The sequence below is a fragment of the Oryctolagus cuniculus genome, chromosome 16 (assembly GCF_051225735.1).
Source record: "Oryctolagus cuniculus isolate XC-2025 breed Fujian yellow rabbit chromosome 16, ASM5122573v1, whole genome shotgun sequence".
Lineage (NCBI taxonomy): Eukaryota > Metazoa > Chordata > Mammalia > Lagomorpha > Leporidae > Oryctolagus > Oryctolagus cuniculus.
Window position 1 is genome coordinate 84,925,029 of NC_142882.1, and position 15,536 is coordinate 84,940,564.

General features: G+C 40.3%; 1 protein-coding gene across 4 annotated transcripts in view; it reads left to right on the forward strand.

Annotated features, from left to right (window-relative positions):
* The window catches only part of ELAPOR2 (endosome-lysosome associated apoptosis and autophagy regulator family member 2), a 201,163-nt gene that overhangs the window by 172,246 nt on the left and 13,381 nt on the right, over positions 1-15,536 (forward strand). For all 4 annotated transcript variants that reach the window (XM_002713858.6, XM_051853011.3, XM_089315883.1 and 1 more), the window contains 3 exons: positions 9,368-9,494; positions 13,283-13,461; positions 14,411-14,576. In XM_002713858.6, the coding sequence (XP_002713904.1) occupies positions 9,368-9,494; positions 13,283-13,461; positions 14,411-14,576 (472 nt within the window). The remainder of the gene's footprint in view (positions 1-9,367; positions 9,495-13,282; positions 13,462-14,410; positions 14,577-15,536) is intronic.

The window sequence follows — 15,536 nt, forward strand, 5'->3', positions numbered from 1 at the left end:
CTAGTGAGCCGCGGTGCCGGCCTCAATTTCTGTTTGTTATGGAAGGTCTTTATCTCACCTTCATTCATAAATGAGAACTTTGCAGGTAATAGTATTCTGGGTTGACAGTATTTTTTTCTTAAGACTTGGAATATATCTCACCATTCTTTCCTAGCCTATAGGGTTTTTGATGAGAAACTCAGCTGTGAGTCTAATTGGAGATCCTCTGAAAGGAATCCGGCATTTCTCTTATGCATATTTTAGAATCTTTTCTTTATGTTTTACTGTGGTGAGTTTTATTACAATGTGTTATGTTGAAGATCTTTTCTGGTCATGTTTGTTAGGAGTTCTGTGTGCTTCCTCTGCTTGGACATCCATTTCTTTCTCAAATTGGGAAAGTTTCTGTAATGTTTAGACTGAAAAGGTTAATCTCTTCTCTATTTCCATGTTTCAGGAACTCCTAAGACCCATATGTTGGGTTGTTTGATAGTACCCCATAAATCTCCAACACCATTTTTTAGTTTTCTATTTTCTTTTTATTTTTTGGTCCGATTGTAAAATTTTCAGAAATTGGTCTTCTACATCAGATATTCTTTCTTTTGCCTCAACAAGTCTGAATTTTTTAAGTGTTCCATTGAATTCTTTATTATTATTCTTTATTTCTAATATTTCATTTTCATTTCCCTTTAAAATCTTAATTTCATGTCTTGTATGGATTTCTTTAACTCATGGATTTGCTTCTGATTACTTTTAAGTAATCTTATGATCAATTTTTTGAATTCCACTTCTGGCATTTCTGTAATCTCTTTGTTTTCACATTCTAGTATTGAAATGTTGTTGTGTTCTTTGGAGGCGTCATATTGCCTTCCTTATTCTTGTTTCTTGAATTGCTGTGTTTATTTTTAGCATTTGTGCATTTGTGGAGATACTAGATCCTCCCCCTCCCCCGCCGCTGTGATGGCTTTTATCTTTGGACTATGTCTCTGTGAATTAGTGGAGTGCCGCTCTTTCAGTGAATACCCTGAGGTGTGTGCTGGGTGTGACCAGGAAGCTTCATTCAGTGCTTCAGGGTGAGGGGAGTGTCCAAGGTGACACCCAAACTGGACATGATAAATCTCCTCTTTTTTTTTTTATTAAGGGGGGAGGTTTCTTCAGCTCTGTTGACATAGTCTCATGCTCACCTCCTCTCCTCCAAGGAGACCTATGCATAGTCATTAGCCCCAGTGAGTATATTTGTTTGCTCTGCCACAGGAACCGCACAAAGTCTCCGTATAGTCCTTTGTATGAGCACAGATCTCACAGCAATGGCCCTCACCAGGAAATCAGTGAGCTCCAAGTGTGTGGAGCTGCCCACAGTGACTGCTCAAAGTCCTAGCCACACCCTGTGCCCTCCAATGTAGCCAGTGTTTTCACAGTCCTAGCACACAGGGCTCCCACAGTCACAAGTACCCTGTCAGTTCCTCTGCCAGACTCCAGCATCTCCTCTCAATTCCTTAGCCAGACTCCGGCATCTCCTCTCAGCTGGCTGCTGACATGCAGACATGAGCTGGCACAGCTGTTAGTATGTCAAAAATGGCACCTGCCCCCTCTCTGCTAGTTACAGGATGTCAGTGCCAGTTGGTCAGGGATAGAGAAATGTGGCCTCCTTTTTTTCCCTCTAGGTTGCCAGGTGTACTGTCCCCCATAGGGCTCTAAGCTGGACTCATGCTAGGCTCTTCCTGCAGCTTTATTGCCAGTGACTTGGGATGCTAAAGTCTGGTCCCACCTCACTCTCCAGAGCTGGTGCTGAGGTTCTCAGCTGCTGGGGTCCTGAGTCGTGTGCATCCACACCTTCCATGTAGATCTACAGTGTCCTTATAATTTGTGTGGCGTATTCGTTGCCATTTTCTCCCTAACTCTTTCTTGAGATTGCATTCTCTCTATGTTTTTTTTAAAACTATCTTCTAGACTAGAGCAGTAAGCACCCTCCCTATTCTACCATCTTCCCAAGTCCTCCCAGGTATGGTTCTAAGAAGATAATTGTACTTCCCTCCCTTCCTTTCCCCCTCCCTCAATACCCATACTCCATTCCTTTTTTTTCTTTATTTTTTTGCAAAGACATGCTTCCAATCCACTCTATAATCATGAACTTAATTGACCACTAACCATAATATCCAATAAAAGAAAAGTAGCAAGACCACAGTTTCATGGGAGAATAAACAAGGACTAAAAATAACAATCATTTCACAATATGTCCATTTCATTCCTATACTTTTTTTGGTATCCTATATTAACTGCTGCATATCAGAGAAAACATGATATTTGTATTTTAGGGACTGGATTATTTCACTAAGTATAATTGTTTCCAGTTGCATTCATTTTATTGCAAAATAAAGGATTTCATTCTTTTTTATTGCTGAGTAGTGTTCCATAGTGTTTCAATACCACAGTTTCTTTATCCAGTCATCAGTTGATGGACATCTCAGTTGATTCTGTATCTTAGCTATTGAGAATTGAGCTGCCATAAATGTGAGGGTACAGGTAACTCTTTCATATGCTGATTTAATTTCCTTTGGGTAAATTCCTAGGAGTGAGTCATATGTTAGATCTATTTTCAGATTTCTAAGGAATATCTATACTGTCTTCCATAATGGTTGTACTAGTTGACATTCCCACCAGCAGTGGATTAGGGCACCTTTTTCCCCATATCCTTGCCAGAATTTATTGTTTTTTTTTTTTTTAATTTTTGGGTAATAGCCATTCTAACTGAGGTGAGGTGAGACCTCATTTGGTTTTTATTTGCATTTTCCTCAAGGCTAGTGATCTTGAGCATCTTTTCATGTGTCTGTTGGCCATTTGAATTTCTATTTTTTTAGATTTATTTATTTTACTTGAAAGTTAGAGTTACACACAGAGAGGAGAGGCAGAGAGACAGAGAGTGTGTGTTAGGTCATCCATCCGCTGGTTAATTCCCAACTGGCTGCAATGGCCGGAGCTGAGCCTATCCAAAGCCAGGAGCCAGGAGCTTCCTCTGAGTCTCCCATGAGGGTTCAGGAGCCCATAGGCCATAGCAGAGAGATGGATCAGAAGTGGATCAGCTGGGTCTTGAACTGGTGCCCATATGGGATGCTGGCACTGCAGGCGGTGGCTTTACCTGTTATGCCACAGTGCCAGCCTCCATTTGAATTTCATCCTTTGAAAAATTCCTGTTCATGTCCTTTGCCCATTTCTTAACTGGATTATTTGTTTTGTTTTTGAGTTTCTTGAGCTCTTCATAGATTATGAATTTCAATCCTTTATCATTTTCATAGTTTGCAGATATTTTCTCCCATTCTGTCAGTTGCCTCTTCACATTTATTGAGCTATTTTTTTATATCAAACCTTAACAAGCTAATTCTTCTATCTTCCCAAGAAAAAGCTTGTTTTTTCATCCTATAAAATGTCTCTTTGTCAAAAAAGATAAAGTAGAAAATAGTTTGGGGATGTGAGAGCTGAGCTGGAAAGATTATATGTTTTGCTAAATGATCAGAAAAAGTATAATTAGTTTTAAAGTTGCAAATTATTTTTATGCAAATAATAATTGTATTCTTGGAGAATTTTTAAATTGTTCATTCAATTTTTTTCCTTTTTTATTTTTGGACAGGCAGTTAGACAGTGAGAGACAGAGAGAAAGAGAGAAAGGTCTTCCTTTTCCATTGGTTCACCCCCCAATGGCCGCTACGGCTGGCTTGCTGTGGCCAGTGCACTGCACCTATCCAAAGCCAGGAGCCAGGTGCTTCCTCCTGGTAGGTGCAGGTCCCAAGCACTTGGGCCATCCTCCACAGCCTTCCTGGGCCACAGCAGAGAGCTGGACTGGAAGAGGAGCAACCAGGACAGAATCCGGCGCCCCAACTGGGACTAGAACCTGGGGTGCCGGTGTCACAGGTGGAGGATTAGCCTAGTGAGCCGCGGTGCCGGCCTGTTTATTCAGTTTTTAAAAGGAAGAATTTTGAGTTGTTTTTATCAATTTAGTAGATGGAAAGTAGGGGAATATTTTAGTGCATGTGATTGCCTTTTTTTAAGCTCTCCTTTTTGTTTACTTGCAAGTTGATTATTTTATGTTGACATAAACTTGTGTGCATATATTGTGTTGACATGATATTTGATGTATATATATATACACACGCACACACATACACACATATACACATTGTGGTGTGACTAAATCTGGCTAATTACAAATGGTTATTTTGTGATGAGATTTTACAGAGAACACCATATCCAGCTCAACTTAGTATTTTCAGTATTTTTTTTCTCCCTCCCTCCCTCCCTCCTCCTCTTCCTCCCTCCTCCTCTTCCTCCCTCCCTCCCTCCCTCCCTCCCTCTCTCTTTCCCTCCCTCCCTCCCTCCCTTCCTCTCTCCCTCCCCTCCTCTCTCCCTCCCCATCCCTGATTTATTTATTTACTTGTTTGTTTTGAGAGACAGAGACAGAAGGAACTTTTTCTTTCACTGGTTTACTCCCCAAATGCTGCAGCAGCCAAGGATCGACCAGGCTGAAGTTAGGAACCAGTACATCAGTTGGGGTCTAGCATGATGGGGCAGGGTTCCAACTTCTTGAACTGTCACCTGCTTCTTCCGGGGTGTGTATTAGCAGGAAACTGAAATTTGATGTAGACTCAGGACTTGAAACCAGACCCTCCGATATGGAATGTAGGTATTCCCAGTGGCATTTTGACTGCTGTGCCAAAAGCCCGCCCCGGCATTTTTCATGTATATCAACTATAGTCGCCATTTTGTACAACAAATCTTTTTCTTTGTTTCTTATTCTGAATGTGCTTATTACTTCCTTTTTGCCAACAGAGAAATTAAGGCTGATAAGAATTAAGCCATTTTCCTAAAGTGTTGCCATTCACTGTTATTCTCAGCTGTGACACATAATGCTGTGCTTCTGTTACAGTGTGTTATGCAAAGTATTGCTTTGACTTGCAACCCACCCATGTCTGCTTAGTCTATAGAACACACACACTTTGGAAAGATAGGAATGTAAAAATGTCAATTTTTAGGAACACAGTATTTTTAGTGATTATATTCTAGGGTACCTTGAAATAACATTTAGTTAACTAAAACTGAAATTTATTGGAAGGCTGAAAATGTAGACCATTTATCATTAGAAAGACATTGAAAACAATTTGAGTTGTGTTTTTTTTTAAGTTTATTATTATTGTTTTTTATTGTCTTTTTGCTGTTACGTATTTTGGGACCCTTGTATTTTTAGCATCAGCAAAAGTCTGCAGGCAGTTTCCAGGGCAGAGTATGTGTTTATGTGGCTTGGTATAAGGGAGCTGGATGCATTGTAGAAAAATTAAGGGAACAATTCTCCCCCTAATTTTTAATGAATTCACGAACAAAGCAACCATTCTCATTAGAACCTTTACCAGTAGCTTCTGGCAGTCAGGATTGTCTATGCAGCATTCTGAGTTCTGAGCCATGAGGTGTTCATCTGTTCCTAAAATGAAAGAGTAAGTTGATATAATAGGCTCACCCACCAGAAAGCAGAGTTTCAAAAAGTCTCCATCAGGGGCTGGCATCATGGTTTTGTAGGTTAAGCCTCTACTTGTGCTGATGGCAGCCCATATTGGAGTGCTGGTTTGAGTCTCAGCTACTCTGCTGCTCATCTAGCTCCATGCAAATGTGCCTGAGAAAGCAGTGGAAGATCACCCAAGTTCTTGGCTTCTACTGACCACATGGGAAACCTGGATGTAGTTCCAGACTCCTGGCTCAGCTCTAGGTGTGCAGCTTTTTGGGGAGTGAACCAGTGAATGGAAGATCTCTTTCTGTCTTTCTGTCTCTGTCACTTTTTTTGGTTAATCCTGGGAGACTGCCTGCCTAGCCCTTGCAAGAGGTTAAGAGGGCGTGGCACACCATGCTCCCCCGGGGAAAAACCCTGGTAATGGCTCAGTACACTGGGACCCCCACACATGACCTGGCTGCTGGCAGGTGGCAGGGACTCCAGGCACATTTCCCCTGCCCCCACTTCTTGTTGAAGGGCCTTGTAATTGTCAACTAGGTAAACAGCTCCTGGGTGTGGCCCAGACCCATAAAGACCACCTGGAAGTCTACATAGACTACATGACCTTCAAGCTGATTGGAGAAATGTAGAGGTGCCAGTGTCTGCTTTATCCAGTAGAAGTAGTGTTGCTACCCTGAGCTAGCTATGCCCCTCTGCCTGCACTTTGAAAGCTTGTGCCTGATTGTTAATGAATGGACATGTTCACTGAAACTGTCTCTGGTGCTTCTTGTTGGAAAATGCTGTCGCCCTACCATCCTGACAGTGTGGGCCTCGCAGGACAAGTCCATAGCTCTGCCTTTCAAATAAATAAAAATAAAGCCTTTTTAAAAAGTCTCTCTCGGACCCTATCTTTTGGTTGGTTCAGTGTGATCCTGCCTTTGTCTAAGTTCTTCTGTCATTTGTAACATGGTGAAGGTTGCTGCCTCTGGAAGTGTACTAAGACAAAGGAGACCAGGATTGCAAAGTCCTTTGTATTGCTGAGCTGTGTGTTGGCCTGTGTGTTCACTTTAGACAATTGTGTGGTCATATCTTTACTCTCTAGAAGTCCCTTGTGCTGGACATTATTCTTTTCTCTAAAGTCCCTTGCCCAAACCTGTTACCTCAGACAGAAATCACACCTCCTTAATATATAGGGCCTTCTACCAGCCACATCCTGCCTGCGTGCACAGTAACCCCTTGATTCTGATACCAGCAACAACCCACATGTACTTCTGCACCGTTCGTCACACCAGTTCATCTCTCTGCACTTCATCTCTGTTTTCTCCCTTTGTTCTGGCCGATTCCTGTTGAATATCCCAGACTCGTTTACTAGTTATCACTTCCACCGCCACGCCTTTCCAGAACTTCTTTTGTCATTATTTAGGTCTCTCTTTTAAACTTTTTATTACTTATTTTTAAGAATTTTTGGTTTATGTAGCACTTTTTTATGCAATATTTTAACACTGATATATGGTGAAAACTGACAGACCAGGCAATTAGCCTTTCTGTCTCCTTATCTTTGTGTTTAGAGCCTACCAGCTGCTGCCTTCCAGTGCATAATACGTTATTGTAAAGCACAGTCACCCCACTGTGCTATGGAACAAAAGAACCTGCTACTTCTGTCTTACTGTGTTTTGTACCTGTTGCCCAACCTCCCTCCTGTCTCCTCCACCCTTCTTTCTCACACACCTTTCCCAACCTAGGTGTCTGTCAGTGGATGAATGGATAAAGAAAGTGTGCTATATATAATATCCAATAATATGGAATATTATTCAGTCACAGAAATGAATGATATTCTGTCATTTACAACAGAATAGATGGAAATGGAAGTCATTATATTAGTGACAGAAGCCAAACAGACATTATACTGCGTGTTCTCTCTCATGAGTGACAGTGAAAAAAAAAAGTCAATCTGAAAAAAAAGTCAAATCACTTTAAAAAGTGATTTCCTTTAAATTAAAAAAAAACAGCATTATACAGATATAATTTACATACCATGCAATTCACCCATTTAAACTTTTTTTTTTTTTTTGACAGGCAGAGTGGACAGTGAGAGAGAGAGACAGAAAGGTCTTCCTTTGCCGTTGGTTCACCCTCCAATGGCCGCCACGGCCGGCGTGCTGCAGCCAGCGCATCACGCTGATCTGAAGCCAGGAGCCAGGTACTTATCCTGGTCTCCCATGGGGTGCAGGGCCCAAGCACTTGGGCCATCCTCCACTGCACTCCCTGGCCACAGCAGAGAGCTGGCCTGGAAGAGGGGCAACCGGGACAGAATCCGGCGCCCCGACCGGGACTAGAACCTGGTGTGCCGGCGCTGCAAGGCGGAGGATTAGCCTAGTGAGCCACGGCGCCGGCACAATTCACCCATTTAAAACATACAATTCAGTGTTTTTATGTTTCTTAAAATTTTTTTAAAGATTTATTTATTTGAAAGGTGAAGTTACAGAGAGGCAGAGGCACAGGAGAGAGAGAGAGAGAGAGAAACAGAGGTCTTCCATCTGCTGTTTCACTCCCCAAATGGCCACACAATGGCTGGAACTGGGCCAGTCTGAAACCAGGAGCCAGGAGCTTCTTCCGGGTCTCCCACAAAGGTGCAGGGGCCCAAGGACTTGAGGCATCTTCTACTGCCTTCCCAGGCCATAATAGAGAGCTGGATCGGAAGTGAAGCAGCTGGGACTCAAACTGGCACCCATATGGGATGCTGTAGGCAGCAGCTTTACCCACTACGCCACAGCACCAGCCGCACAATTCAGTGTTATTAATGTATTTGCAGGGGATTTGTGCTGTGGCCTAGTAGGTTAAGCCTCCGCCCGTGGCACCAGCATCCCATATGGGTGCCAGTTTGAGTCCCAGCTGCTCCACTTCTAATCCAGTTCCCTGCTAGTGTACCTAGGAAAGCAGCAGAGCATGGCCCAAGTGCTTGAGCCCCTGCACCCATGTGGGAGACCCAGATGAAGCTCCTGGCTCCTGGCTTCAGATTGGCCTATGTCCAGCTGTTGCAGCCATTTGGGGAGTGAACCAGCAGTTGGAAGACCTCTCTTTTCTGTCTCTTCCTCTCTCTGTCTATAACTGTACCTCTCAAATAAATAAATATTTAAAAAATGTGTTCACAGATGAGTACAAATATCACCACATTCAATTTTAGGATATTCCATCACCTCCGAAAGAAGCTCTGAACCCTTTGGCTATCACCTCCCTATACTCTAGACCCCCTTCCAGTCCTGAACATCCACTAATCTACTGTGTCTCTACAGATTTCCCAATCCTGAGCTTTCATATGAATAGCATAATGTAATGTGTGGAATTCTGTGACTGCTTTTCTTGACTTAGCATATCGTCAGGGTATATCTAAGATGTCTTGAGTACTTGTAATGCATTCCTTTCCTTGGCTGAAAAACACGCCATTGTTCAGATATATTGCATTTTGTTTATCCATTCACCTGTTGATGAATGTCTGGGCTCTTTTCCACCTTCTAACTGTTATGAATAATGTTGCTGCAAACATTTATGTGCAGGTTTTTGTGTGGACATGTTTTTTTTTTCCTCTTGGGAACAGACCTAGGAGTAGGTTCCCGGGTCATATGGTAACTCTGTGTTTAGTTGTTTGAGGAACTGCCAGGGTCTTCCAAAGCAGCCACGCTACTTTACATCCGCATCAGCAGTGTAGGAAGGTTCCAGATGTCCCTGCCCCCTCCTCCTCCTTGCAGTACTTGTTGTTAACTGCATTTCTAACTCCACACATCCTTGTGGATACAAAACGTTCTCTCATCCTGGTTTCATCTCTCTTAGATGTTGCTCCCCGTGTGTTTCCCTGATGTCCACATGGTACCCAGCCGGACTCAGCCGTTGCTTGGTGTGAACTGAGTGTGTTGTTTATTTCAGCCGGTGCCCGGCAGGAACCTGTGATGGGTGCACCTTCTATTTCCTGTGGGAGAGCGCTGAGGCTTGCCCTCTGTGCACACAGCATGACTACCACGAGATTGAGGGCGCTTGCAAGAGAGGCTTTCAGGTAAGGGCTGACCCAGCGAAGCAGAACTGTGTCACTGGAGAAGTAATTGGTTAATCTAGCATTACTCAGGTCACAAGCGTGGCTAAAGCTTCCAGTTCACTTGATGCTAATGTGATGCTAGTATGCTTTTATAATCCAGTCTGGTGACTAAACTGCCACATTCTGGGTTAGCTGCAGATGTGCACTGATGCTAAGGAAAATGAATCATGGCATGGCAGGGGAATTTTTGGCCAAAGATATTTACCTGGATTACAAAGACATGTCATGAAACAAACATAGGATTTATATAATGCAGTTATAAGTATAATTAAGATGGGGGCTTGTGTTTCAGGCCACATGAGACATGTCTAGAAAGTAAAACACATGCATATGTATAGAATCAACCTCTTCCTGCCGACTTTGCCATCACATGCTTGCCTATTTGTTGTTTGTTTTCTTCAAGCTGCAATTCTACTCTGTTTCTTTTTTGTATTTCACATATCATTAGAATTTCTCTTCTCATTAAATATTTTTTTGAAAACAAGATTTTTAGCTATTGACAGATATTCTATTATTTATTTAATTTGGGATTTGATACTTCCTCTGTTATATATTTGAGAAAAAGCTGAAAACATTGTTTTATTTTAATTTGCCTATATGAGAGTCAGAGAGAAGGAGAGGGAGAGGGAGGAAGAAAGAGAAAGAGAAAGAGAGAGGGAGTTAAAGAGAGAGAGAGAGAACAAACAAACGAACGAATGAACGGGGTTGTCTCCTGTTCCATTGGTTCACTTCAGAAATGCCAGGACAAAGCTGGGAGTACAGAACTCAGCCTGGGTCTCCCACATTTGTGGCAGGAACCCAAGTATTTGAGCTGTCACCTGCTGCCTCCTGGGGTCACATTGGCAGCCAGCTGGCATCAGAAGCAGAGCTGGGAGTAGAACCCATTGCTCTACTATGGGATGTGGGTGTCCCACGTGGAATCTCAATTGCTTGTCAGATGCCTGCCTCCCCCTCCTCCCAACCAGTGTCTTTACTGCTAGAATAAATGCCTGCAACCTATCATATTTAGATGTCAATCTTGAAGATATTTGTGAGATGACATTGAACACCAATTAGAAAAATAAGAATGTCGCTGCACAGTTTGTGCACCCCCCCTTAGTGAATCTCCTTGCAACTACAGACAAGTGGCTCTGATATGGGAGGCGGGCAAGGCCACCTTCAATCTCTGAATAAAACACTTCAGCGTCAGTTCCTTGAGCTCCATTGATCAGCGGCAACTTTTGCTGTGTTTTCTATTATGTTTCAGTGAATAAGGGTGGATTTCCTTGAATACTAAAGCTTCGTGATAGAAAAAAGTGATTGCAAAATGTTGCAATGGATATAATTTAGCTGTAACAATTTTTTTTATTAATTAATTAACTCATTTGTTAGAGAGAGAGAGACAGTCATCTTCCATATGCTGATTCACTTGCCAAATGCCCACAGCACCGGAGACTGGGCAGGGTGAAGCTAGGAACCAGGAGCTCAATCTGGGTCCCTTGAGAGAGTGTAGTGACCCTAGAATTTTCGCAGTCACCTACAGCTTTCCAGGGTGCTCATTTACAGGAAGCTGGAATGGAGATGGAGCTAGGACTTGATGCTAGGCACTCCAAAATATGGGATGCAAGCAGATGCCTAGCCCTTTTAAAAAATAGTTTAAAATTGATTTATATTTATGTATTTGAAAGACAGAGATGGATACAGAAAGAGAGAGAGAGGATCATTTAGTTTTTTAACCATTCTGCCCTTTTGGTCCTCTTTCTTGTTCCATCCTTACTTTTTCACTGTATTCTGATTGTACATTTCCTCAGTTCTGTAAATATGTCAAAAACACCTGTGTATGAAGTTAAATTTATAGAATACAAGTCCTCCATGAATAGCTAATATAAACAGCTTCTGATAAAAGTGCTCTTATCAAATTGGATCTCAAAAAATCTATACCAGGTTCTGAGTGTGCATTAACTGTTATTTTTAAATGTCAAGCAGTAGTAAAGATTCAAAGAGATACTATCTTATCTCTAAGAAATGTTTTAAGATTTATCATTAAACTTATCTTAACCCTGTTTACAAAATACTACTACATGCTGTAAGAATAAAATTTTCAGCAGCAGTGTCACCCATTTTCTTGTTTTCAAAGGATATGAAGTTTGAATGAAGGGATAAGTCTTTCTAATTAATAATTATAGAATGACTAAGAAATTTCAGCAATAGTTTGATCTTTTATTCTTTGGTGCTATTTGAGAAGCTTATTTAAAAAGTAAGTGTTCCGGGTATGCAAGTCTCTTTTAAGATTTGAAGTGTTAAGATGTTGTTTGTTGTGAGTTTGTGATTGGATATTAGGGCTTGCTATTTCCATTGTGTGTGGTGCATTTGAAAAAAAACAAGTACACTCTTGCACAATCTTTTGTCTTGTTAGAATGCACTTCAAACAAAGTCAATACCTGATGACTGAAGCATAGATTTTTCTTTATTATTATTTGCACTTTATTATTATTATTTGCAACAGTCATATTTTCATTTCTAATCTCATTTTTAAATAAAAATAATGTTACTTACTTTAAATGCAATTCCTATACATTAAGTTTAATGAAAATATTAGAATTGTCATGTACTGAAAATTCAATCACAAATATCCTCTTCAAAAAATGTGCAGAAAGTTCTTACTGGAAACTTAATCGAACCTTTTTTCCAAAATAAATGAGAGTCTACTACACTTTCATGACTCACCGCAAGAATATATATATATATACACACACATATATATACCTATACACACACACACACACACATATATAGTCATGAAGTCAAACATTAGGTTATATTGTTCTCTTATACTGTTGATAAAAAAGACCATCATTCAATAGAAAAATCTATTGAGACTCAGAAAGCAAACATTTTTGTTTGGGTCAAGTAATGTCAATGGATGTAAACTTTTTTTCTCCATGCCTACTGGTCTTTGTATCTGTTGATCTACATAAGGAACCATGCATAGCAGTTTGATTTTCCTTTCTTGATTGGCCTCATTTGATCTGTTTGTTTTTAAACATTGATGGTTGAGACCCAGTGTATTGATTGTATTGTTCACTAGTTAGTTGTAACTTAGCATTTTGAAAGCTCTAATTGCCCCAATCATGGGATTAAATCACACTCTGGGAGGACTTGAGTACCTGGTGTGGGTATTAGCGATCCAGAAAAACACTGTCCTTGTTTTGGCATTGGAATAAGGGAGCAGTCTGTGTATCTACCCCATACCAGACACAAAGCGCTACTGGCCCTGGCACATAATATGCCCTGGGTCAAGTCTTCTCTTTCACCAGGGAGAGGCTTGTTGGGGAAATGAACCTACACAATGGGAGAGAGGAAAGTGAAGGCCATTCCAATGAATTATATTAAGCACCCTAATATTTCATTCAAAAAGATTCTCAAGAGGTCAGGGATCATAAAAACACGAGGGAAGCAGCTCCAATGATGTGTCCAGATGGGATAATTTTTATTCCACAACTTCAGCTGATGTAGTGAGCTATTCTGATGCCTTCATTTGGTTTGTGTTTTCATTCATTATTTCCTGATTCATCCTCTTTTGAATCTCTTTTTTGTAGAGCTTCTGTTAAATGTATGCCTGGATCATCCTGTTAGCCCAGTATGAGTAAAAAATTAGCAAAATCCTTTCTTATCATACCTGAGAGCTTGACCTTGTAACAAATCTAGCTCCCACAACTGACTGTGGATATAATTATAATGTTATCTATGTTATCTGTGTTTTTTAAAAGGAAACCTTATATGTATGGAATGACCCCAAATGGTGCATCAAAGGAATTTCTTTGCCAGAGAAAAAATTGTCAACCTGTGAGACAGTTGACTTTTGGCTGAAAGTTGGTGCAGGGGTGGGAGCCTTCACAGCTGTTTTGCTGGTGGCTCTTACTTGCTACTTCTGGAAAAAGAATCAAAAGTAAGTAAGCACATTGGAATGATCATAGAGGAACTAGAGGGACCACCTGGTTTTGGGAACAAAAAATCTAATCATTATATCCAGTGGACACAAGCAGTCCTTCTATGGAGGGAGTTACAGCAAAGCAGAAAGCAAGCAGAAGAAATGATTGTTGCTCTGATGGTAGGAAAATCATAGAACATTGCAGGTCATTGAAACAGAACTGTTTATTACACAGCAAAGCACATTGGAGGCTTTCTGGTACTCAGGTGGGCGGGAGCAGAGCTGGTGTTGAAGGACAGATTGTCTGTGTCTGTTTTTCTTTTGATGACATCATGCTGTCTTCTTGCCCCACTTCTTCTTCTGTTTGCAAAGAAACAGACTAAGCATATAAGCAAACATTACTTTTATTTACTCCATGTCTCCAAGAATCTGGAATCGAGTACTGAGTCTACCCCCTGGATATATATTGACTTGTGATAGGACTTGGACCTTTTCAAATCTCAGGCTGTGGAAAAAATATATTATGTAGGGGTAAAGAATAAATCATATAGAGAGACAGTGAAGACTGAATCACTTTGCCTGATATTCTTATTTTTGTGAATCAAACTTTGGAAAACCCAGTAGTGAACTGACTTCCAAATATTTATAAATTAAGAGAATGCATTCACATTGCAACGTTTTTTGTTTTAGTTTCAAAAAGTTTATCACAATTGAACAGTTGTCTGTGCAAAGTAATGGTAGATTTAAGTGTGTTGAACTGATTCTCTGTCGTCCTGGGAAGTGTTTGTATAAGATGGTTGATAAATGAGAACACATTTGCCGGTGCTGTTGGTGAAGGAAATTTGCTATGGGTCAACTACTACCAGACAATTGGATGAGCTGGCATTTGGCTACCAAAATAAGTACTAGTTTATATGAAAATAAGTTGTCACTGTATTATTTATTTATTTTGTTTACCATTACTTAGACTGGAGTACAAATATTCCAAGTTGGTAATGACGACTAACTCAAAAGAGTGTGAGCTCCCAGCTGCAGACAGCTGCGCTATTATGGAAGGAGAAGACAATGAAGAAGAGGTTGTGTATTCCAATAAACAGTCACTGCTGGGAAAACTCAAATCCTTGACCACAAAGGTGAGAGCGGAACTCTAATGTGGCATTACTGAGCAATCATGAACTAGGGAGCATTCATGAAAGCTGTGTCATTCAGCAGATTTACAGATCAGTGGGTGTTTATCCACAGAAGTACTCTTAGAGTGTGTGATGTAGTGATAAGACAGCATTGTTTTTATTGATTAGTGGAAACAGCCTTCAGTAAGGAGTTAAGGGACAAGTTTTTTATATACCACAGTGTGCAACTGTGTATAAGCTGTTTAAAAACTGGGATATCTGTATGTACTGATAAGTCCATGTACCCAAGATAAAGTGACAACAAGTAGACTGTATTTTTATTAAGTATACATTTATGTTATTATTTGTGGAGCAATTAAGAGTAGCATTTTTTGGGACTAGTGAATTAATGGCAGTATATAGACTTGTGAATTCATACATTTCTGTAATATTTGAGTTTTCACAAATTAGTATGTTATTTTCTAAATTAGAAAGCAAAAAAATTTAATAAAACTTTCAGGTTCATCCATAATTTTTTGTTTTTATTTTACAAGATTGTTTTACCTGGAGGAAACAAAAGTTATATAAACTATTGAGAGACTTAATGTGACACATCAGGTGCCATCACGTTGTTGTCTTTGGAATGACTGCTCTCTCCAAAAATAACATGGAACCCTAAGCATTGTTTGAAAACACATTTTACTGAATTAGTTACCATTGACTTAAAACTCGTGAAATTACCGTGCTTCCTACTCAAGATTAAAAATAGGATGAAACAGAAGAATGAAAATGCATTGAAAATATTTATAGTAGGCTGGATGAATGACGAAGAATTAGAGTTATTTAGAAACCATTTTCTTTTATTCTCCTAATTTTGACAGATAAATATAGGAGAGTAAGAAGAATCTTCCATAAATGCTTATTTAATTTTTTCTTTTATTAATATGGTAAGGTATGATTGCTATGGAATAATAAATACGTACT